This window comes from Branchiostoma floridae, chromosome 16 (assembly GCF_000003815.2).
Source record: "Branchiostoma floridae strain S238N-H82 chromosome 16, Bfl_VNyyK, whole genome shotgun sequence".
In the NCBI taxonomy this organism is placed as follows: Eukaryota; Metazoa; Chordata; class Leptocardii; order Amphioxiformes; family Branchiostomatidae; genus Branchiostoma; species Branchiostoma floridae.
In genome coordinates, this window is record NC_049994.1 from 1,459,302 (window position 1) to 1,480,686 (window position 21,385).

Sequence of the window (21,385 nt, forward strand, 5' to 3'; positions counted from 1 at the left end):
ACTAAATAGTAGACACATATAAGTTGTTCTCAACTATTTAGCTGTTTGTTTGTCCCTTTTCACGTCGCAATTTTGCCCTTGGGCAGGAATCTGCAAAAAAATGCTTTTTTTAGTTTTACTCAAACAATAAAAGTTTCAGAAAGTTTCAGATAGGCAAACCCATCAATTCAAACAAAACATGCTAATCACTACCTTATTTGCACATTGAAAAAATAAGATATTCATAAAAGCCAGAAATATTTCACATAGTTATGCTTAAGCTTATTCACAACCCCCTTGGTCTATGATGCAGAACAAAAAGCAGTAACAGCCAAAATTCCTGAAGATTGGTCAAAGAGTCTTACTTGAAAGGAAGCCAGGTGTAAACTTCGCTGTGGGCAGTAGAAATATGTAGGCCATGAGACTGTATGATTTGCATAATGAGGTTTGTGCAGTTGTGCAAAGTGCATCTTATCTTACACAACTGCCTCTTGACCTCCGCAGAGCGTTATTTCCAAGAGCAATATGCAGACAGCTTTTTTTGTTGTATGTATAACTTCTAGGCCTAGGGCACCACAAGCCCTTTTGGCCCTTGAACTGCAGGGTTGGACAAGTTCACTAGCCCTATTGTCCCTGGCAAGTGAAAACACCAATCAGGCAAGTGCATGTCCTACCCAACTTGCACGATCGGGCAAGTAAGATTTTTTCCACTGAGGGAGATTTTGATAAACTTGCTTATCTTCCCGCCATTTATGATTCGCTGCTACCTGACGTCATCCGACGACTTCTGGATTAGTGCAGCGAGTCATTCATCTGATGAAGGTCGGAGTGTTCGGCCGAAAATTTATGGTGAGTTTCTTCCCTTGTGTTGGAACAAAGTTTAAACTTTTCACTATGGAATTTACCAACACAGATGAGCTTTCATTCGGATGTTGCTTATTTTCAGTCATGACATCAAACATTGGTCAACACAAAAAAATTGAGCCAAAAACAAGAATTCCATCGACGGCCAGGAAAGTATGTAGAAAAATGTAATTTAAATTTCAGGCAAGTGAAAAGTTGGTTTGGGCAAGTGAATTTTTTATGGACTTGCCCGACAGGACAAGTACATTTCAGAAAACTTGTTCAACCCTGAACTGTGTTCTGCTAGCATTTATTGCTCAAGTACTATGTAGAGACCTCCCCTGCCACTCATCGTATGCAACAAATATTTGAGGTACAGTTTCTTTGATTTTTACTGCAGCTGTAGTGCTCATGCTCACCTAAATATTCTAACGAGGCCAGCTTTTTCAAAAGCCTTTCTTGTTACCTTCTTATTCCTAATCAAGTTAGTAATCAGCATACAATACTGTAGTCATGGCAACAGACGAGATATACAGTACTCAGGCATGATAAAACCAGACAGAAATCTGTCTCAAGTTTTCCCCCATTACATTACTAGTAGCTGAGAATCTATGATGCATGACAAGTATGTTTTTGTTGAAAAATGGTTGAAAACAAGTAACAAGGTAGGCTTGTGGTAAATTGACCTAAGGTGGATTTGGCTGACAGATTGGTAATGCAGCAAATGCTGCATACCCCATTGGTCCTGAAAGGCCATAATCTTTCTTATGCTCCAGAAGTAAGTGGTAATTTATGTTCAGCTTGTCAAGACGTCTGCCAAGATGATCAGGCTGACCCAGCTGCAGGCTGGCTATACTTTTGGGTAATTACAAATAAGTTGGGATTGGTCAGTTACCACAAGACATAATTGTAATTCCCAGTAGAGAAGGTCCATGCTACGTGAGGATTGGTCAGAAGAGGTGACATGCTTATAGCACTTTTCAGTCTGACGACACCAGTGATGTAAGAGTTAGAACTTGGCCACTACCCCTCAGCCAATCAGAGCCCTTCAATTACTACATGTTTATATCCCCATAGTGCAGAAAAGTGTGATACTATGAAAATGTGTGGTATTATGAACTCATTTGCATGAATTAGAACCACACATTTTTCATCAGGGCTTGAAATAGTTTTATTTAATCTCCAAGCAGATCTTGCAGTGGTTTAAGACAGTATCATAAGCTGGGGAAGAAGTTTAGCAGGCAGAGGAGTTTTATTCCACCGCGATGGAAGCACTGTCGGACATGTTCACAAACACTGTTCTTGCCAATATAGCCTTTTCCATGACTCCGTACATGAACATGTATAAGATATCAGCAGAAAAGTTCACACATTCCAGGGCTAAATGTGAAGAAGTATGCATAATTTTTCTTAACCGTTAACGGCCCATTCTGAACTTTAGGGTACCTTTCAATGACTATGGGCTATATTTACGGTCAATCCCTTTGATTATCTAAAGGAAACACTTGCTACATATTTTGGAGCAGTTTCTGATCTTAATTGGCAATATCCATACTAATTATCAGCTTGATTAAAAATGGAAAAGTATTTTTGCCAGCCATTAAAAGTATGGCCTCAAAATTACTCCTTTCAGAAAGGAGGTTCTATTTTTACAACAATGCTAATAAAATGAAATCAGTGTACTATACTTAGAAACAGTCTGACTTACAAGAACGACAAATTGCATATTCTGCCATAAAAAGACACATTTCTACCCGACGTACAAGTAAAGAACCCCAGAAGGGGGAGGGGCAGTGTACGAAGCGGAACACTTACTTGTTGCTTCCAAACCTCAGGGACCTCTCGTATCGTCTCTCTCAGATTTTGGCGGACCACAGGGATGGGTAAAGCACAGTCAAAGTGCCAAAGCCGGTGAGAAACATTCCCTTGCAGCGTGCTTTCCTCCTTTTTCTGGGAACAAGAGGAAGTCGCCGCCACACAGCGTCCGAAACTGCGTTCTGGGAAATTACTGAAATAGATCCGAGCTGATATGTAACCTGCGCTGCTATTGGTCTACTAGATTGACATGAATTCTAACATGGATTCTCATTGGTCTAATCTTCGCGGAAGCGGATGTTTTGTTGATGATTACAGGTCTGTGCTAGCTTGTTACCTGCCTTGTCATTGGTTCATTGCAATGACAAATTTCTAAAAGAAATTCTGATTGGACAAATCTTTGATGTTTTGGTCATATGATGATGTCATGCTTAATATGTTACATAGAAAGTCCATCCATAGGTTTTGCGTGGGATGAAGTTGCTTTTGTTTTGTGATTTTTTTCGGGGAGAAAATACGAATGAATCATACTTTTCACCGTTCCTTTCATTGAAGTCGTGGTTTGAGCAAGGACATTTTTAACCTCCTTGGTTTGGGTAACGCGTGTCACGATGACTTAAAATATACTTATTCATCATTTACATCATCATCTTTACCTTGAATCCTGAACCACAGCCAGTCGATACCCTTGCGGGTATTTATATTATCAAGATCATATTTAACATTATCAACATTATCATTATCACTACATTGTGATCATCGTTATTGATTATTTTCTATCTGTGTCTAATTATTTACTGAATTCAATGAGTCAAACAGGCGTTCACAAAAATTACCTCCTATCGAAAATAATGGACTACTCCATTGACCTCTCACTGGCAAGGCGATCCTGTAGCGGCAGTTTTGGCGCCAAAATTACAAATTTCTGTTTCTAGTCCTTAGACATCAAGATATCTGCCACGTTCCTTTTTAGAGTGTTTCCCTTTGTGTTACATTGAACTATCAGAATTTATAGAGAAAGATCTCTACTATTGTGAATCTCGACAACGGTAACAAAAACCTTCTGCACCATACCGCCCCCCTCCCCACTTCAAGTAAGCCTGCATGGTGACCCTAACTAACGTTAAATTTGTTATACGCGAGTTAAAGGTAGATTCAGCAATGCCAGTCATCGGCCTCGTGTTGTTCTTCTTCCTGGCATCAGTGACGACAGTATCGGCAGACTGTGGGCCCGGGTTTAGTGGTGTAAGAGGTATGCTATGTTCTCATATTAAATATAATTGTACTTAGATATCTTTTTGACTCTAGTCTAAGTTAACGGTGAACCAAAATTACTAGTATATTATTACTAGTTTAATGTACCCGAATAACTCCAGATTAGCCTTAAAAGGGATTTGAAGTATGCTTCTCCAAACTCTATGATGTGATATGATATGATATGATGTGATAAGTGATATTATGATATGATATGATATAGGAAAGGTTCCAAGAGCATTGAAGACTCCCCATCTTACAGCTGCAGTATGGTTAGAAGTTTGACAAGTTAAGAAGTCTCAGTCTCAAATTCAAACAGTCCCAGAACTAACTAACTATTTAAGAAAAAAAAAATATTTATAGAGGTCAGTCATTAAGTGTCAGACAAGTGTCTTACTTGTCTGATCGGACAAGTGGGGTAGGACATTCACTTGCCCGATCAGCAGCACTTTCACTTGCCCTGGACAATAGGGCTAGTGGACTTGTACAACCCTGTTGTGATAAGGACCTGTTGTATTTTAGTGTCATTGGTGACATAAGCTTGTAAATGTTGCATAACATTATATTGCACAAAATTAGGGCCTTGTGCACCATTTGATTCCTTCATGACAGAATCTTACCATTATTACTTGAGCTTGAAAGTTATAATCTTTAAATCTTTCATACCTATATTTCTTCCTAATGCAGAACTTACCAAGAAGACACCCAGTTATACCCTCAGCACAGATGAAGGAAGCTTCCAGGTTTTCTGTTACAGCGGGGAGGCAGCTAGTCCATTCTTACTATGGAGCAGTGTGACTGTAAGTATGGACATTTTTCTTTGCTGGTAAAACCCTTGGAGTCGTTCAAAATACATATTTGTTTTTATAAGTTTCACATATTTTATTAGTCATCAAATGGTCAATATCTGGGCTCAAATTAAAAATACATTTATGCATTTTAAGAAGGAAGCCCATTTTGCAAATTTCTGTTGCTAAATCTGTCATCTTAAGCTTTAAAAAGTCACATGTGAGGAAGTCACAAAGTGCACTAGACACAAAGTGCACTAGACACAAACCTATTGCGTAGAATCTATAATTCCACACCACCAACATCACCAGTAGGGATTATTTTATGGAAACTAAGACAAAATTGTCCCCATGTTGACAATGAAAAAATTGTAATATATTTTTTTCTGAATGCTTACATGTATGCAAAATGTCTCTGCAAGTTTGGAATGTTTTATTACCATCTAAAGGGAGTATTTGCCTTATTTTGAAGTGAACTCTTCTGTCAGTTCCCTTGTGTAGTGCTAAGTGACAGACAGGCAGTCCCTCTGTGTAGGGTTCTGGTATTTTGTACCTGCGATTAGTTGATTGTACAGATACTGTATTGGTACAGTGTACAGGTACACAGCTCTAAGATATTTCGGAAAATAATTTCATCAGGTTGGTAGATCATAGGACATAGGAATTTTCTTTTACACAACCATTTTTTTTCTCACCTGCTGACGTAAGTGCCACCTACATCGGCTACATATAGCGGTGAGAAGCAGAACTCCAGTTAGAAGCTCTGAGGAAGATGTCTGACACATCGAAACGTGAGCAGGCGTGAAAAACTGGTTGTGCAAAAGAAAATTCCTAAGCTCTAGGATATGTTGATGATGAATGCTGATGACCTTCCTCAGGTCAGGGTGAAGTCCCTGGACGGAGCCCCGACCATTTATGTGGGGCACAACAAGTCGGAGGTGTGTCAGAAACAGGACCAGCAGAACCTCATCCTCTACTGGCTCATGATCTCTCCTGACAAAGTCTCCCTCCCACCGTTCGAGAGGTCGTGTGTCGGAGTGGAGTACGCGTCAACAACATACATCGGGCTGGACAAGAAAGGTGATTTAATCTTGCAGTAAGGAAAATATGAAATATTCACAGTGTTTTTTAACATCTAAATCTAGATGGGTTGTACCCACAAATATTACTCCTTCAGGGACAGTGTGTGTGTGTGTGTGTGTGTGTGTGAAGTCCTGTGCTAGGGCAAAGTTCTCATTGTGCAAATGACACCATTTGTAAAGACTGCCTAATAGTATGCTACAATGACTTTATTTAGAGTTGATTGCTTATTCAACTTCAATTGACTTCTATAGTTGTAGGAAGAAAAAAGTACTGAGCATTTTCTATACACTTTTTCTATATTTGCTAATGTATATGTTCGAATTCCATTTCATTAGCATCCTTTTATTTTCTTCTCAGCGATCAACGTTTGGTCCCCAGCATGCCTTGTGTTTGGCCTGCTGATCTTCAGTTATGCCTCTACTCTCAGCAGGTAAGACTGGTCCATTTCTAACTTTATTATTGTTGGGGGCAGGTCAACTACTATCTCTCTCTCTCTCTTGGCTGCCAGGGGCTGAATTGCAAGGAGATTACAATAGGTGGGGCTAAGTCACAAATCTCCGGAGCCAGTGCCATTCAGCGCTAACTTAGGTGACCTCAATTCAACAATAACTGCCCCAGGTGCGGACTGTTGGACAGGTGTGTTTGTTCCAGGAATGTGCTGTTTTACTGCTCATCAGGCGTTACTGTTGGTGTGTTTGTTCCAGGAATGTGCTGTTTTACTACTCATCAGGAGTTACTGTTGGTGTGTTTGTTCCAGGAATGTGCTGTTTTACTACTCATCAGGCATTACTGTTGGTGTGTTTGTTCCAGGAATGTGCTGTTTTACTACTCATCAGGAGTTACTGTTGGTGTGTTTGTTCCAGGAATGTGTTGTTTTACTACTCATCAGGCATTACTGTTGGTGTGTTTGTTCCAGGAATGTGCTGTTTTACTACTCATCAGGCATTACTGTTGGTGTGTTTGTTCCAGGAATGTGCTGTTTTACTACTCATCAGGAGTTACTGTTGGTGTGTTTGTTCCAGGAATGTGCTGTTTTACTACTCATCAGGCATTACTGTTGGTGTGTTGGCATCCCTTCTGATCCTTGTCTACATGCTCAGTAAGTTGGTACCCAAGGTGAGTATACAAAATACTACTTTCACATGTTCCATATCAATTGTAAAGCAATGGTAAACCCAACAAATCTCAAAGAATTTTTGTATATTTTGTGCAAAATAAAAGTAAATATGGAGGCGGTCATATAATGCAACATCAGTTATTAAGGGTGGATTGGTATCATTCCTCTGAACTCAAATTACATGCCACAAGAACAAAGATGTCGAAGGGCTATCATACCAGCTATGCTGATATATCAATTTATACGAGAAACCTTAAGAACTAATTGGTAATTGAGAACAGGTCTACATGCATCTGAATGAAATATTTTTTCAAAGATTATTATGTAGAATTTTTTTACAACAATTGTACATTGTGGCAAAAGTTTCATCTTTGTTCATCTTTAATTGATGAGTCACATTTTTCACATTCTAATCATGGTGTTGTTTCTTTCTCTGTCAGAAAAGTGGTGCAGTTGTACTGCTGGCAGCAGGATGGTCCACAGCCCTGTACCTCCTACAGCACATGTACCTGAACCTACAGTCTCTACTGCAGGGGTACCTGCCGTATATACTGGGGTACCTGGCAGTGGCTGCTCTCGTCAGCTTTGCTGTTTGTTACAGGTAAGGCCATGTTGTGATTATAGTAATCACAATTATATTCCCCATCTTTCCCACATTTGCAGACCAACAGAAAGCCACTTTCCTCTTAAAAAAATCACCGAACCCACAAATTATAGAAAAAGTGGGACTCTAAGTCTTTGTCGTCCTCTGCTTCCAAAAAAGAAGTCAAACCCAACCTATCTAGATGTAGTACAGTATTCGAGTAGTCTCTTTGTATAATAATATTTATCACAGTTCATTGCTACATGCGTATTCCCTATCTTGTTTGTACCATGTATTTGCAATTAGCCTACGGGTATAAACTTGCAAATAAACTTTCCTATATGGATGATGCCACATCAGTTTTCGTCCATTTTCAAAAAAAGAAAAGTTTTGGATCATACTATGAACGTATTGCATGTAGCTCCAATATGAGCGAACATATGCTATAAACTAAAGAATATGTCAGAAAATAGATTTTGATGACAATACGGAATGTAGAATACCGAATTCAGTTCAAAATTTAAAAAAAGAAGATGTAACAGAACAAAATGAAAAATCTATTTCTTGATATACCATACTTTGTGTGTTCAGTCATTTATTCAACCTTCTTGACCACTTAGATATATAAGTGAAGGCAACTTTTTTAACAATTTTTTTTTTCTTTTCACTTCGACCAAAATATAAAAAAATAAACTGAAGTAAAGCCAAAAAAAAAGAAGAAAAGAAAACGTACCTACCTTCATTTTTTTAAGGACCATAACCAGAAAGACAACTGCATTTCTTCCCTAGGCCTAAGAGATTTTTTGTCAGGTCATACAAATCCTTGAAGAAATTGATTGGTGGGAATTATGCAAATATATGTGTATTTCTAGGTATGGCCCAGTGACCAATGAGAGAAGTTTAGACTTGATTAAGTGGGGGATTCAGCTGATTGGTCTGACATTTGTGTACAACGGAACCCAGCTCCCTGCAGCCTCACTCACCATCATCCTACTGGCTGTACTCTGGGCCAATATCCCAGAGAGACTGGCACAGGCAGTCAGGTACTATTGGTAAGTACAGGGCTCAAAATACTTTTTTCCTGCATACCTGCACCGGTGCAGGTAACATTGAAATTTACGTGCACCAGACAAATTCTACCTGCACCACTCTGAACTTAGAAAGTATGGATCATACTAAAATTGTTCAGGAACCATTGCTAATTTTTCTTTTATACACTATATAGGTTGTAACAGTCAATGCAGCTAATAATAATCCATATTATTATATATTTATGGGACATTTATGTATAAAACCCAGTACATGGACCAGTGCAGGTTAGTTGCAGGTAGACACCAGAAATACCTGCACACTCAGCTACAATTTTACCTGCACTAACCTGTATATGCAGGTGGTATTTCCAGCCCTGAAGTAGATGTGAAGGTTTCAGTATCAGGGTCTGAAATAATTTTTTTGGAGCCAGGTTGCACCCAACAGCTGGGTTGCTATGAACACTTCAGGTTGCAATAAGGTCCAAAGCCCTAATCTTGTCCTTGAGCTCAATTCGTGAATTATAATAATAAAAAAAATAATGTACTTTAAGGTTTTCAATGGTTAAATTAATTTGGTTATTATGAGTTTATTTAAAGATTATTAGTGGCATGGAAATACAAACGTGAAAGGAAATTGCAGGAATATGATTGGCAACAATACTGATATGTACATCAGATTAATTTTTGATAAAACAGGATTTGCGGGAAATGTTTTGTTTCTTCAGGAGGACTTGGTTTCCGCGGAAGATCCGGCGTCTGACACAAGAAGAGTACGAGCAGCAGGCGCGGGAGGAAACACGGCGAGCACTGGAACAGCTGAGACAGTTCTGTAACAGTCCTGACTGTAACACATGGAAAACTGTCAGCAGACTGGAGAAGTGTTCCCCTGTAAGGTAAGCTGAGACAGTTCTGTAACAGTCCTGACTGTAACACATGGAAAACTGTCAGCAGACTGGAGAAGTGTTCCCCTGTAAGGTAAGCTGAGACAGTTCTGTAACAGTCCTGACTGTAACACATGGAAAACTGTCAGCAGACTGGAGAAGTGTTCCCCTGTAAGGTAAGCTGAGACAGTTCTGCAACAGTCCTGACTGTAACACATGGAAAACTGTCAGCAGACTGGAGAAGTGTTCCCCTGTAAGGTAAGCTGAGACAGTTCTGCAACAGTCCTGACTGTAACACATGGAAAACTGTCAGCAGACTGGAGAAGTGTTCCCCTGTAAGGTAAGCTGAGACAGTTGAATTTGTAACCATCCTGACTGTAACACATGGAAAACTGATGAACTTTTTTTTGCCACACATTTCTTTAATTTACACGCTCGCATCAGTTTTAGGATCCCGGAGGATGTCATCCATGTAATCAAATCAACATGGCCTAACATTCGGCTGCCATGTCATGTTTTCTACTCTCCAGCAGAGGTCGGGTGGAAAAATAGTGACTTTTCTATTATATTTTTTTTCGCTATTCCACCGGCTATGGTGGATGGCCGTCGAAAAAAAATAACAGGAAAGGTCACGATTTCCCCACCCACCTCTGACTGGAGAGTATTGTTTTCCAGTATTTACAAATCAGACATATTGTTTGTTTTCCAGGTTTGCCAAGTTTGTAGAGGGAGACAGTCACCTGTCAGAAGATGAGGTCTGTGCATATGACTCTGAGGTCTCGTTTGATCTTCCAATGGAGGATAGTTTTGAGGAAGACGAATCCTTTGTTTCTAGCAACACGTAACACTAGTCTTTCATTCCAACACTCAACAAACACACCCATCTATGCAGGGAAGGGAATTCAGGACAGGTGTCTAAAATGCCTGAAAAACATTTTGAATTTTGGATATTAATTATTACAATAAGAGGAGGCAGAGGGTACCAGTATTTCTTGCTGGAAGTTATCCAAAAAAGGTACAAACCTGAAAAAATCAGTAGACTTTTGACATTTTGGGGTCCTTTTGGACTTCAGCTTTTGAAGTTTCAGTCATGCCAAAAAAAGAACCAAGTGTGATGAGAAATGAGATTGTATAAGAAATGTATAAAATATATGTTTTGTAACACCTCTCTTTTCTTTATGCATATTAGTTGCTTGTGACTTGAAAATTACCACCATCATTCCAATATACAATTTGAGTTGTCACGTTCACGGAGACCTGTGCCTTTGTCTCACTCTCCCAAATATGATGTTATGTAGTACTTCAGTACCAATATGTAGCAGATTCAGGTCCGAATCTGGACCTGATCTTCTGGACCTTTACCTGACGTTGACATGAGTTTTCTGTACTGGTCCCTACCACCATCACAGTAGTTTCTTGATGTAGTAAATGTTGATCTATGTTCATGTTACAGTGACCAATTCTACCCTACACCTAGAGAAACATGGGAAATTCTTGACCAAGAAATGCTACTGGCAAAGTTGTGTATGATTTTGTAGACAATTTTATGATTCAGAGTTACTTTTTGTTAATATGCTGAGGGAGTTGTCTGGTAGCAATTTTCTGCAGAATGAAATTATAGTCTGTCATTCTACTGATGTCCTACGAATATGCTTTTCAGGCTAGCCTGAGTTTACACAATCTCTCGCTGGCTGGGGCAATTGTAGGGCCAGCTGCTAGGAACGCAATTTTAGTCAGGCTACTTTTCAGGCCAATTCAATTTGTTGGATCTAAAGGGGGTATCTCACTGGGACAAGCCTATTTAGGACATTGCCGCAACTTTGGTAATTTTCTGCCAATTTTCTATTGTGGTCACACTGACGTGCAAAATGTGGGTGACATGTATGACTTCTATGAACAAAATGGCCGTGGTCGGAATGTCACATCCTCAGTTTCATCCACAAGACAACTTTATTACTTACTTACTTACAACTTTATTACCACAGAATAAAAGTCCAATGCAAAATGATTAAGCTTCAGCAAAGAGAGATTTGGACTGTTAGGGACTATTAAGCGTCTAGTTTGCATCCATTTGCAACATTTAGCCTTTTGTGATGTCTTCCAAATTTAAAAAAAAATGCTTTTGGGAGGTCAATTGGCATCTGTTGGAGGCGACTGTCATTTGCAAGCAATTGCAACCCAGTGAGATGATACCCACTTAAGTTATAACATCATTTTGATGCTCTTTCCTTGCTTTTAAATCATTTACAGGGGCTTATTCAGGCAGTACAAGCAATATTCATACAAACTGGGCGACCAAATTTTATTTTGGTGTTGTTTCTTTAATTATTTTAACCACACAGATTGCCCCAAACTATGACTGGCAGCTATTGTAAGGAATTGGAACAATAAATTAAGAACTGTCTCTAAATGTTATAAACATACATTTTATCTTCAGTCTTATAGTTAAGTGCAGAAAATCTTTTGTTTTTTAATCATAGAAATGCAAGAAACAGAGTAAAATTTGAAGTTAAGAGAAGTTTTAAGTTTTCTGTAATACAATGTAATTGCAATAAAGTTACGCAGCCAAGTGTTAGTACGTTGTATTTTTGTTTTGTAATTATTTTGCTGTATTTGTACAAAGCTGTGGTTTGCTATTAGTCTTCTCTTTCAATTAAGCATTCTTCGCCCCAAGTGTATGGAGTGTGCACATGTGTGTATGTATGCTAAGCCTTGTATATACAAACATGTATGTTTATACCTGTGTGTTTGCGTGTGTGTGTGTGTGAATCTGTAGCTGTGTGTGTGTGTGTGTGTGTGTGTGTGTCTTTTATGCATAAGGGGATTATGTATGTGTGTTTGTGCATGTTGATGTGTGTGTGTACATGAGCAAAATTGTATTGTCTCCTGAGACAGAAGGACAACAACAATGGGGGATTATATGTGTGTGCTTATCTGTCTGTGTTTATGTATGTGTGTTTGTGGGAGGGGGGGGGGGGTACATGGTGATGATGATGAATGGAAAACACTGTAAATATAGACTTTTTTCATTAAGTATGCAAATGAAGCCCATATTTGCATAATTTGCACTTCTTTATGTACATCACTTCCAAAGATTCCTGCATTTTAAATATCATTGAAATCCATCGTTCCTATGTTACGTTATGCTCCTTGGAAGATTTTGACAGAATTGCCCCTGCAGTTCCAGAGCAAGCTGCTAGGGGGGCAAACATACATCACCTCTTCCTTACATCACAACCTAAAAAAATCAAGACCTTAGCATGTCCAGGTCAAAAGATACAAAAAGTTTTGCTGCAGTACCAAGGTCACACACCAGGGGGCTCAAAATCGACCTTGACCTTTGTCTTTCCAACACCTACCCACATACCAAATATCAGTACTATACGTCCAGAGGATCTTAAGTTATACCGACCACAAATATGCGGAAACAAAATAAAAACAAAAACAGACACTCACACAGACACACCAAAAACGATACCTACATTTTTCATGGAGGTAAACATCACATTGGTGAAGATAATACAAAAGTAATTAGCAACAGAAAACTGTATTACAACTGCATACAACAGTTCCATTGTCAACAACTTTGCTTGGGAGTTGAAAAAAAAAATAAAGTCGTCTCTTGAAGGCACGAATAACGAGTGATTAGTGAATACAATGGTCGAAATTCTGCGAATTGGAACGGTGCCAGAAAGTAAACGCCCCGGCTGACTGCCCAAACGTGCCCCCTGTACCAGTCAAGTACCGGTTTTGAGAGGGTCTAAAGCATTCCTTGTTTAGAACACCCATTAGCGAACCCTTTTGTGCTCGGAGCGGCACAGGTTAGCGTCACTTGAGCTTTGACTCGGCCACTGAACCCACAGCGAGGAGATTCCAACCCAGGGTCCCACAAACTCATGTTTACTGACAAAACTTCCTGGTGAGTAATATATGCATTCCGTATTTTTTACCTCTGTGAAAATGGAGGTATTGTAATTTGTTTGTTTTGTGTGTGTTCGCAGTTGGGCAGTCTTCCAGGATGTAAGGCGGGAATGGTGTAAGAGGATATTTGCAGAATTGGATATGTGGTTTGGTTCCAATGCTGGAAGTGATCACCCTTGACAATAAATGTACCTGGTGTGTTTGGCTTGTCGAAACGGTAATGCTTGTGTGAGGCACATAGGGTACCCACAGCACTGAACGCTAGTTGCTTCCTCTTGTTCTCTATGTTCATAAGTATGGGGGTGAACTGTGCGTCTATGAAATCCGTACGAATTCCGTATTGACGGCGCCGGCGTTGTGCAGCCTGGTTGTCGAGCCGAAAAAAAAGACTTCTTCGGGCGCAAACTTTACCAAGACAAAAATACCAGGTAAGTAACGTATTTGATATACGCACAAGAGAGAACCCACTATATAATTTAGCATAGTCATCTACAGCTTTGTACAGTTCTGGCTGGTTACTCACTCACCCACGCACTCGCATTTTCATCGACTAACTTTACAAAATATTCGATTTGTTGAAGTCCCTTAGAATTGTAGTGATAAACTTCAGGAGAATATGTCAGTCTTGTGAAACATTTCCGCATAGTTTCAGAAGAATTTCTGGCCGCTCGCTGTAGACTATATCCCTTTGAAGCTTATATTACTGAAAGTTCCGGCGTCGGCTCACTTGACTTCAAGTACTCTCCTCAGGTGCGGCTCCAGGCAACGGGATACATGCGCTCTGTTAGGGTTGTTAGGGCGGCGAAACCGAAGTTGTGTTGGACCAAGGTAACTAGCATGGAGAGGAACTCAAAGCCATAGATTGTGGCTTTCTCAAAACCCAATGCAATCAAGTCCTCGGTGACATTTTCTTCTTCTAGACTCGCGTCACGAAAATTGTAATTCTCCGGTAACTACCCACGCCTGTTGTTTCAGCGACGAACCGATCCAGCACGAGCGAGACCACACTTATACAGGTATTAGAGGGGGCACTTTCAGTGGTTGCACGTTTTATATGGGGGTTTGTTGGCTTTTTTTTCTTAAGGAGGTCTAAGATTTTTTTTATGTTCAACACATAGTTAATCTGCGCCTAAATACTGTTTATGGGCTCGATATGGTGTGTCGGCTGCAGTTCATATGTTCTCCGCTAGGCGTTGACATGTAGAGGTCGGGGAACGAGCGGACAAACTTGGGTTCATTTTCATATTTGTACCCTGATGAAGTCTATATCCTCTTTGCTTCTTCCTTGTGTAATCTGCAATGGACTTTAGAAAAAGGCTTTCGACTTTCGGTGGTCGAAAAAGCATCGGGGCTCTTAAGATCTCTTAACCAAGTAAATCCCCAAAGGCGAAGTACTGTGTTCTGCTACGTTACGCTGAAGTATTTCCCCACGCCCATTTTTGCAGGTCAGAGGTTTTTATGTAAATCTCTACAAATGGCGGCCATGGGGACAACATGTCGTTCCCGGGGTTCTCCGCTGATACTCGTCCTCAGGGTTCTCTGTGTACTGGCTGTGGTCACCTGTTATCTACTCCAATCTGCAATACAGGTAAGCTGGACGCTGTGTCGCCATTTTTGTGTGACCCTTTCTAGGTATACATACATACATACTACACAATGTGTGTCTGTTCAACCGGAAGCAACTTTGGTTAGTGCTTGCCTATAATGTGGCACCTGTCTTTGAAAATTTTGAAACAAAATCATAGTTAAAGTAAGAAGTAATATTACAATGTCGGATTTAAACATTTAAATCTCTTAAAGATTTACCGACACTGTCTGTGGATAGAAGCCACATTGTTTTCTCAGTCACAAAGCCGGAAAACAAATGACTGAGTACTGATAAGCTTAAGTACTGGAGGGCGTGGCGTGCAAACGAACTCTTGAAACACTGGCCCGGTAAGGGTAATGTTGTGTTTCCGGTCACGATCCTGAAAAAGTAGGGCCGGTACGGATTCTCCTATATGTTTTTTTTTTCTTTCTTTTTTTCCCTTAAATATCTATCGAAGTGATCCAATAATTCACTAAATTCATCAGGACACCAGCATTTTCAGTATCCTATGTTTTGATTATACGGTGTACTTTTACATATGCGGCGTGACGATAGCAAGGGGACCTAATAATAAGTTGGGTGGGTCATTCTTTTGCTGTTAACATGTTTCGACAAAAATTAGGTGTTGAAAAATTATTTTACAACGTTTTCATCACACAGATGTTAGATGGAAACGTCTAAGTTACTTGCCAACAGGCTATCCCCGCAAAAGCGTGGGTCCGCATGTTTTTGCTAGGTCGTCGGTCAGGTTTTAGACCCGCTTTGAACCATGAAATCTGTAGGCGGAGACATCCCCAAGTGGTGCGAATGCATACCCGGTAAACCATGTGCACTCCCACAACCGTAACACACCAGGTTTGTACAGAAAAGTAAAAACATATCCGGACAGATTTAACTGATCCACTCACACCGCCGGGAAGGACCCCTACTCTGTTCGATAAGTGCGGTATTGGGAATCTTTTAGGTTTTTCTGTCGTCACAAGGGACTTCAATTCAACGTCCTATCCGAGGGACGTCCCTAAATCGAAGATGAGGTTCTCATTTCCACCTGAGTGAAGTGAGGAACGTCGTATACATTATACCTTTCCCAAAGGCGCAAGGTCGGTAGCACATCAACGGATTTGAACCCAGGACCTCTGGTTTACCCACACGACATTCTAAAGCACAACTGTCCTCCTCAAACAAAGTTAAGTTCCGTCATGGACAACGTTTGAAACCTTGGAAATAAAGCACCAAATGTACTGAGCACTATTTCATACAGTATCTCTAGCTATATCTGTTTTCGTGGCCTTGCGAGTTTAACAGCCTTAGGCGTAAAAAAAGCACGGGTCGGTAGGTATTCGTTAGGGTCGGTAAGGTAACCGGATACACAACATTTTTGTCCATACGGGCCTGGTGTGTAAAGGTAGCCTATGCCGTAAATGTGGATACTGATACTGATCTACAATATCTCTAGCAAACAGGGACAATAAAAGTTTTAAAACATTGATTAGCTTGAGACTCATTTCCGGGTTGGAGAAGATGCAGCTTTCTTTATGCAGAAAGAAAATGCTAGTTGATTGAGCTAACCAGTAAAGGCATAGTGTAGTATGCAGTTGTGAAGCAAACCGCATGGATCGCTGTTGCACTGCTCTTCTAATTTATGTTTTACAGCATAACATCGACAGCCTCTGGCGCTACCTACGTCACCACGTCTTGTACGAGACTGTGTACTTTGAGACGTGGTTCGTCGTATTCTGTTACTCTATCATCGCCCTGGTGCCAGAGGCCATGGCGAAAGTTCCCTTCTTCTCAAAGTACCGACTGGAGCGGAGTTTGACTGCACCTCGCCCCTCCATCCCCCATCTCATGACAGAGGGAACCCTGTACATGCTACCATTAGCTGCCCTGGATACAGTCATCGTGAAAAGGTAAACATTATCCTCGCATGAAAGTTCCTCTGTGCTGGTAAATTACATTCAATGAAAGAGGACTAGCCTTACAAACACTTCAGATAAAATGGAACTTACTTCAATTGTCGACTGACGGGGGGCGACATATGTTATCTGGCACTTAAAATTGCTGCACTCACATTTTTTGAATCTGAAAAATCTATGACTTTTGCCACGTTGTAATTTGAATTTTCGACTGACGGGGGGTGACATAGGTTATCTGGCACTTAAGATTGCTGCACTCACATTTTTGAATCTGAAAAATCTAATGACTCTTTCCACGTTGTACCCTGTAATGGGATGACCTGACTCTCTCATTGGCTGGACTGACCCATCTGGGGTAGTGTGTGAAGTCCAGGCGTCATTTCAATACTTTGGCAGACAAACACACCTCTGATTTCACAGTGGGGGTAAAGCTTTGAGATTTGAAATATATGTAAGTGTATTTGAAGTGACTGTTTATTACTAGTTTACCTACCTACCTATATAGGCTTTATCATATGTTCCATTGGACACTCCATTTACTGTCCCTACTCTTAGGTTTGCTGTACTAAATGTTTTTGTTCACAAAACCAAATGCAGTGTCATTGGCTTGTGGACTCAGCGTTCAGTAATCAAAACATCGGTGATGATGGATCATATTGTGGGATTACCGCTAACTCCACACACATTTCAGTGTCTTTGCACTTTATAAAAGTAGATTTTCCTTCCTTTTGTTGTGAAGGTTCCCAGAAGTATCAGAAAACGTCATAGAACTTAAACGTCTTGACTGGATCCAGAGAGCGAGAGCGCTACCCGAGCGCGCCCCCACGTTGGGACAGATGGTACTGCAGGTAGCGGCTGCACTCATCATCTATGACGCAATGTTCTTCGTCATTCATTACAGTGTACACCGGTAAGCATGAATATTCTGCGTCATTCATTGCAGTGTACACCGGTAAGCATGAATATTCTACGTCATTCATTACAGTGTACACAGGTAAGCATGAATATTCTGCGTCATTCATTACAGTGTACACAGGTATGCAGGAATATTCTACGTCATTCATTCCAGTGTACACAGGTAAGCATGAATATTCTGCGTCATTCATTACAGTGTACACCGGTAAGCATGAATATTCTACGTCATTCATTACAGTGTACACAGGTAAGCACGAATATTCTGCGTCATTCATTACAGTGTACACAGGTATGCAGGAATATTCTACGTCATTCATTCCAGTGTACACAGGTAAGCATGAATATTCTGCGTCATTCATTACAGTGTACACAGGTATGCAGGAATATTCTACGTCATATATTACAGTGTACACATACACGTACTGAGTGTGTTTGAAATTTGAATTCTACAAACTGTGATTCATTGGTAAACCTTTTTGGTGTGAAGTATCAAAGGTGAGGATGAGGCTAATTGGTCGAAATGCAACAAGGGAAATGACAGGAATGTTAGTGGACAGGATGTGTGCCTACAGGAATGCTGGAATGCCCGAAGGGGACGCAGGAATTTCAGTCCACTGGAATCTGGCTGCAGAGAAATGTATTAGGAAGATTGCAAAAAATGACCCTAGAGCGTCCGCAGGAATTTCTGTGGTCTCTTGGGGGTAATCTAGAATTCATACACTTAAACATTTCCGAGGACAAAACCCTGCGGACTAACATGATGATTCTCATAGACACATTCCTGTACAATTCCTAAAATTCTTGCAGACCACACTCAATTCTATATCTCGAGGCTCGCCCCTGAGACGTCGCCAAAAATAAGGACGCGTGGTAATGAACTCTACTATACTGATGCTTTCCCCAGGAACGCCTTCCTGTACAGAACGATCCACGCCCATCACCACGACCACCCGGCGGGTCTGCACGGCCGCGTCACCAACCGTCTGACGGTGGCAGAACGTCTAGCGCTGGTCCTGTCAGCTAACTTCTCCCTGAGACTGGTGTCCGCGCACCCGCTCAGCAGGACGGGCTTCATCGTTGTGTTCATAGGGCTGCTGGTGGAAAACCACGCCGGGTAATATACACGTACCTTTAGGTCTACAGTCTACGCCACATTTCCAAACCGGGGCCCGGCCGGGTAGCTTTCGGAACCGAAAAGTATGATATAAAAGACACCAAAGTACACAAGACGTAAAGAAAATAGTCTGGGGCATTATTTGTGTACAGTTTTACGTGTACGTATACATTTCTATAATTTTCGATTGCACAAGCAGGCCGGCTTGGCCCCGATTTGGAAATATGACGTTAGCCTTGGTAGGCATTTAATTTTGCAACTACATCAAACCAAGCTCAGTGATCAAACTTTTTACTCCAGACTTCGATGGAGTTACCAACTATTCATGTGCTGTTTTTTTACCTACCTACAAGCAAGTATTGTATGTTAAAGGTAGGCTGGATAAACCTACTAGTATTTCGAAGTAGTTTGAAATTTAGAATAGTTTGCTGTATTGCATACATAGTATAAACGCATCATTGCGAAACACACCAGGTTTGTACTAAGGAGTACAAGCTGCATGTCCGGACAGATTTATTTGGTCCACTCACACAGGGGAGGTCCCTGCCGTTTTCGATAAGCGCGGTGGGTTCTGCAATTTGCTCTAGTTGTGGCTTTCTAGTGAAGTGAAGTAAGGAAAGTCGTGTTAAGTGCTATTTCCAAGAGTACAACGTCGATGGCATATCAGGAGTTCGAACGCCGGACCTCTGGATTCTGGGCCAAGCACCCTAACTGTTACGCCAAAAGGACGCTTCGACGTACTGTAAAGACTATTTGTAGAATAGTTGTAATTGATAGATAAGTAATTTAGCAGTGTATACCATGTTAATTTGGTATTTCTACACAAATGAACGATTCAATAACGTTATACACAGGTATTATCATCCCTCTCTTTAAAATAGATTCTTCCACGTTTACAGGTTTGACTTACCGTGGAGCTATGACAAGATCATTCCATTTGGTGTGATGGGAGGGGCAGCACGGCACCACGCCCACCACGTGTACGGAGCCCGTCAGTACCAACCCTTCTTCACCTACATCGACAACTACATGGAACAATCCAAACAACACTTCAGTGGGAAGGATGACAACTTGTGACGAACAAATTATCGCATAAAAACTTTAGGAGGTGTTTGAAGAAGAGAACTTTAGAAGTACATGTAAATACAACTACATTTTGTCGTAATGTCTGTTTTCCAGCTTTCAAAATAACATTTTTTGCGAGTCGCTAAACCAGGTTCAGAACTTGCTGCCATCTTTATTTCACTATGACGTCACGGTCGAGCGGAAATCAACTTGGTTAATACCTGGCTGCATTAATCAAGAACTGGAATTAAAATTTGTAAGATCCGATGTCTAGTAACAACAGACGGGTGTATATTATGTGATGTCCTTGCGGAAATCATACGATCCTTACGGAAATCATACGATCCTTGCTAATTCAATATGGGGGCCTAGGAACTTGCATTTCTTCCGACGATATCGAGATTATCCGACCCTGCTAAGCCCTAAACCTCCACCTGCAGAAGAGGCAACTTATTGGGTGACATATCACTATGTTTTATACCGCTAGGCTAGCTGAAGAAAGGAAATCAATCTGCAATAGAGCACGGGCCGGCGTGGGGCCAGAATTTGTAAGAATCGTATGAATTCCGTAAGGATCATATGATTTCCATAAGGGTCGTATGAATTCCGTAAGGATCGTATGAATTCCGTAAGGATCGTATGTTTCTTAGAAGTGAATCGTATGAATTCCGTAAGGGTCGTATGGATACTTAGGCACCCTTGACGGCTGTAACGGTGACTCAACATGGCGTGCTTTGGCGAGTCATCATGACATATGCACAGTTTTTTTCACAGGCTTTATTCATCTTCCTACAAAATATGCATAATATCTAGATCGATTAAACTATACAGACAGCGTAAAAGTTCCATGCATATAGTGACGATATCGATTTGTTAGTACACGTACTAGTACATGTACTAGTATATATATACTTTCTAAGTTTACCAAATTTCCCAAGTTGCCAAATTTCCCATCATTCATTACATATCAATATGGCGTCGCCCATGTTTGGGAACAAAACCAAGATAATTTTTTTTTCGATCGCAAAACCTGTAGTATAAATATTTGGTCTACCAAAGGTCTGTTGTCTTCATAGGATGATATTTAGGTCATTTCAACACTGAGTTACCAATCCCGACAACTGGTATGGTCCTTTTTCAAAACAACACCTTCCGTGGTCATGATGGTACAATGTTATATTAACGACCAATAGCCTTGGTCAGCAGTTTGGGTACTTCTGCCCATTCAGATCATCGCACGGCGCTTTATAGGTGTTATTACTCCATATATCCTATATAGGTTTGTATTTACTAACTCCCTATAACCGCCTTGGTACAAAATAAACAAACTTTATAAATGGTTTGCGTTGGTGCTATAGGCCGTTCCTTACATGGTTCCGATTGATCTGTTGTATGAAAGCCTGTAACTTTTCTGACAAGTGGAAAGTCAATTGCAGAAAAAGCAAGGTGTCAGAAAATGTCTCTCTAAACCCACGTTAACATCTGCTCCCAT

The 21,385-nt window shown here is 40.6% G+C and overlaps 3 protein-coding genes across 7 annotated transcripts in view; 2 read left to right on the top strand and 1 right to left on the bottom strand.

The window, feature by feature from the left end:
* LOC118403966 (signal transducer and activator of transcription 5B-like) overlaps nucleotides 1–2,845 on the bottom strand; it is a 37,200-nt gene extending 34,355 nt beyond the window's left edge. For all 4 annotated transcript variants that reach the window (XM_035802867.1, XM_035802866.1, XM_035802869.1 and 1 more), the window contains exon 1: nucleotides 2,638–2,845. The gene's annotated coding sequence lies outside the window, so the exon portion shown is untranslated. The remainder of the gene's footprint in view (nucleotides 1–2,637) is intronic.
* Nucleotides 2,846–3,481: 636 nt separating this feature from the next.
* LOC118403298 (nuclear envelope integral membrane protein 1-like) lies at nucleotides 3,482–11,949 on the top strand. Of its 2 annotated transcripts, none has more exons than XR_004829634.1 (9): nucleotides 3,482–3,889; nucleotides 4,579–4,691; nucleotides 5,558–5,759; nucleotides 6,120–6,192; nucleotides 6,785–6,878; nucleotides 7,320–7,480; nucleotides 8,335–8,514; nucleotides 9,219–9,550; nucleotides 10,084–10,201. XR_004829634.1 is itself a non-coding variant. In XM_035801954.1 (9 exons), exons 1-9 carry the CDS (start codon nucleotides 3,742–3,744, stop codon nucleotides 10,217–10,219), a joined length of 1,275 nt encoding a protein of 424 aa, XP_035657847.1. In that variant the 5' UTR covers nucleotides 3,482–3,741; the 3' UTR covers nucleotides 10,220–11,949. The 2 variants fall into 2 exon arrangements, 1 of the variants encoding a protein (XP_035657847.1); XM_035801954.1 differs by having other exon boundaries at nucleotides 9,219–9,386; nucleotides 10,084–11,949.
* Nucleotides 11,950–14,259: 2,310 nt separating this feature from the next.
* On the top strand, nucleotides 14,260–20,257 carry LOC118403424 (cholesterol 25-hydroxylase-like). Its single transcript, XM_035802136.1, has 6 exons — nucleotides 14,260–14,311; nucleotides 14,741–14,883; nucleotides 16,537–16,793; nucleotides 17,536–17,709; nucleotides 18,619–18,828; nucleotides 19,728–20,257. Exons 2-6 carry the CDS (start codon nucleotides 14,770–14,772, stop codon nucleotides 19,903–19,905), a joined length of 933 nt encoding a protein of 310 aa, XP_035658029.1. The 5' UTR covers nucleotides 14,260–14,311; nucleotides 14,741–14,769; the 3' UTR covers nucleotides 19,906–20,257.
* The last annotated feature ends 1,128 nt before the right edge of the window (nucleotides 20,258–21,385 follow it).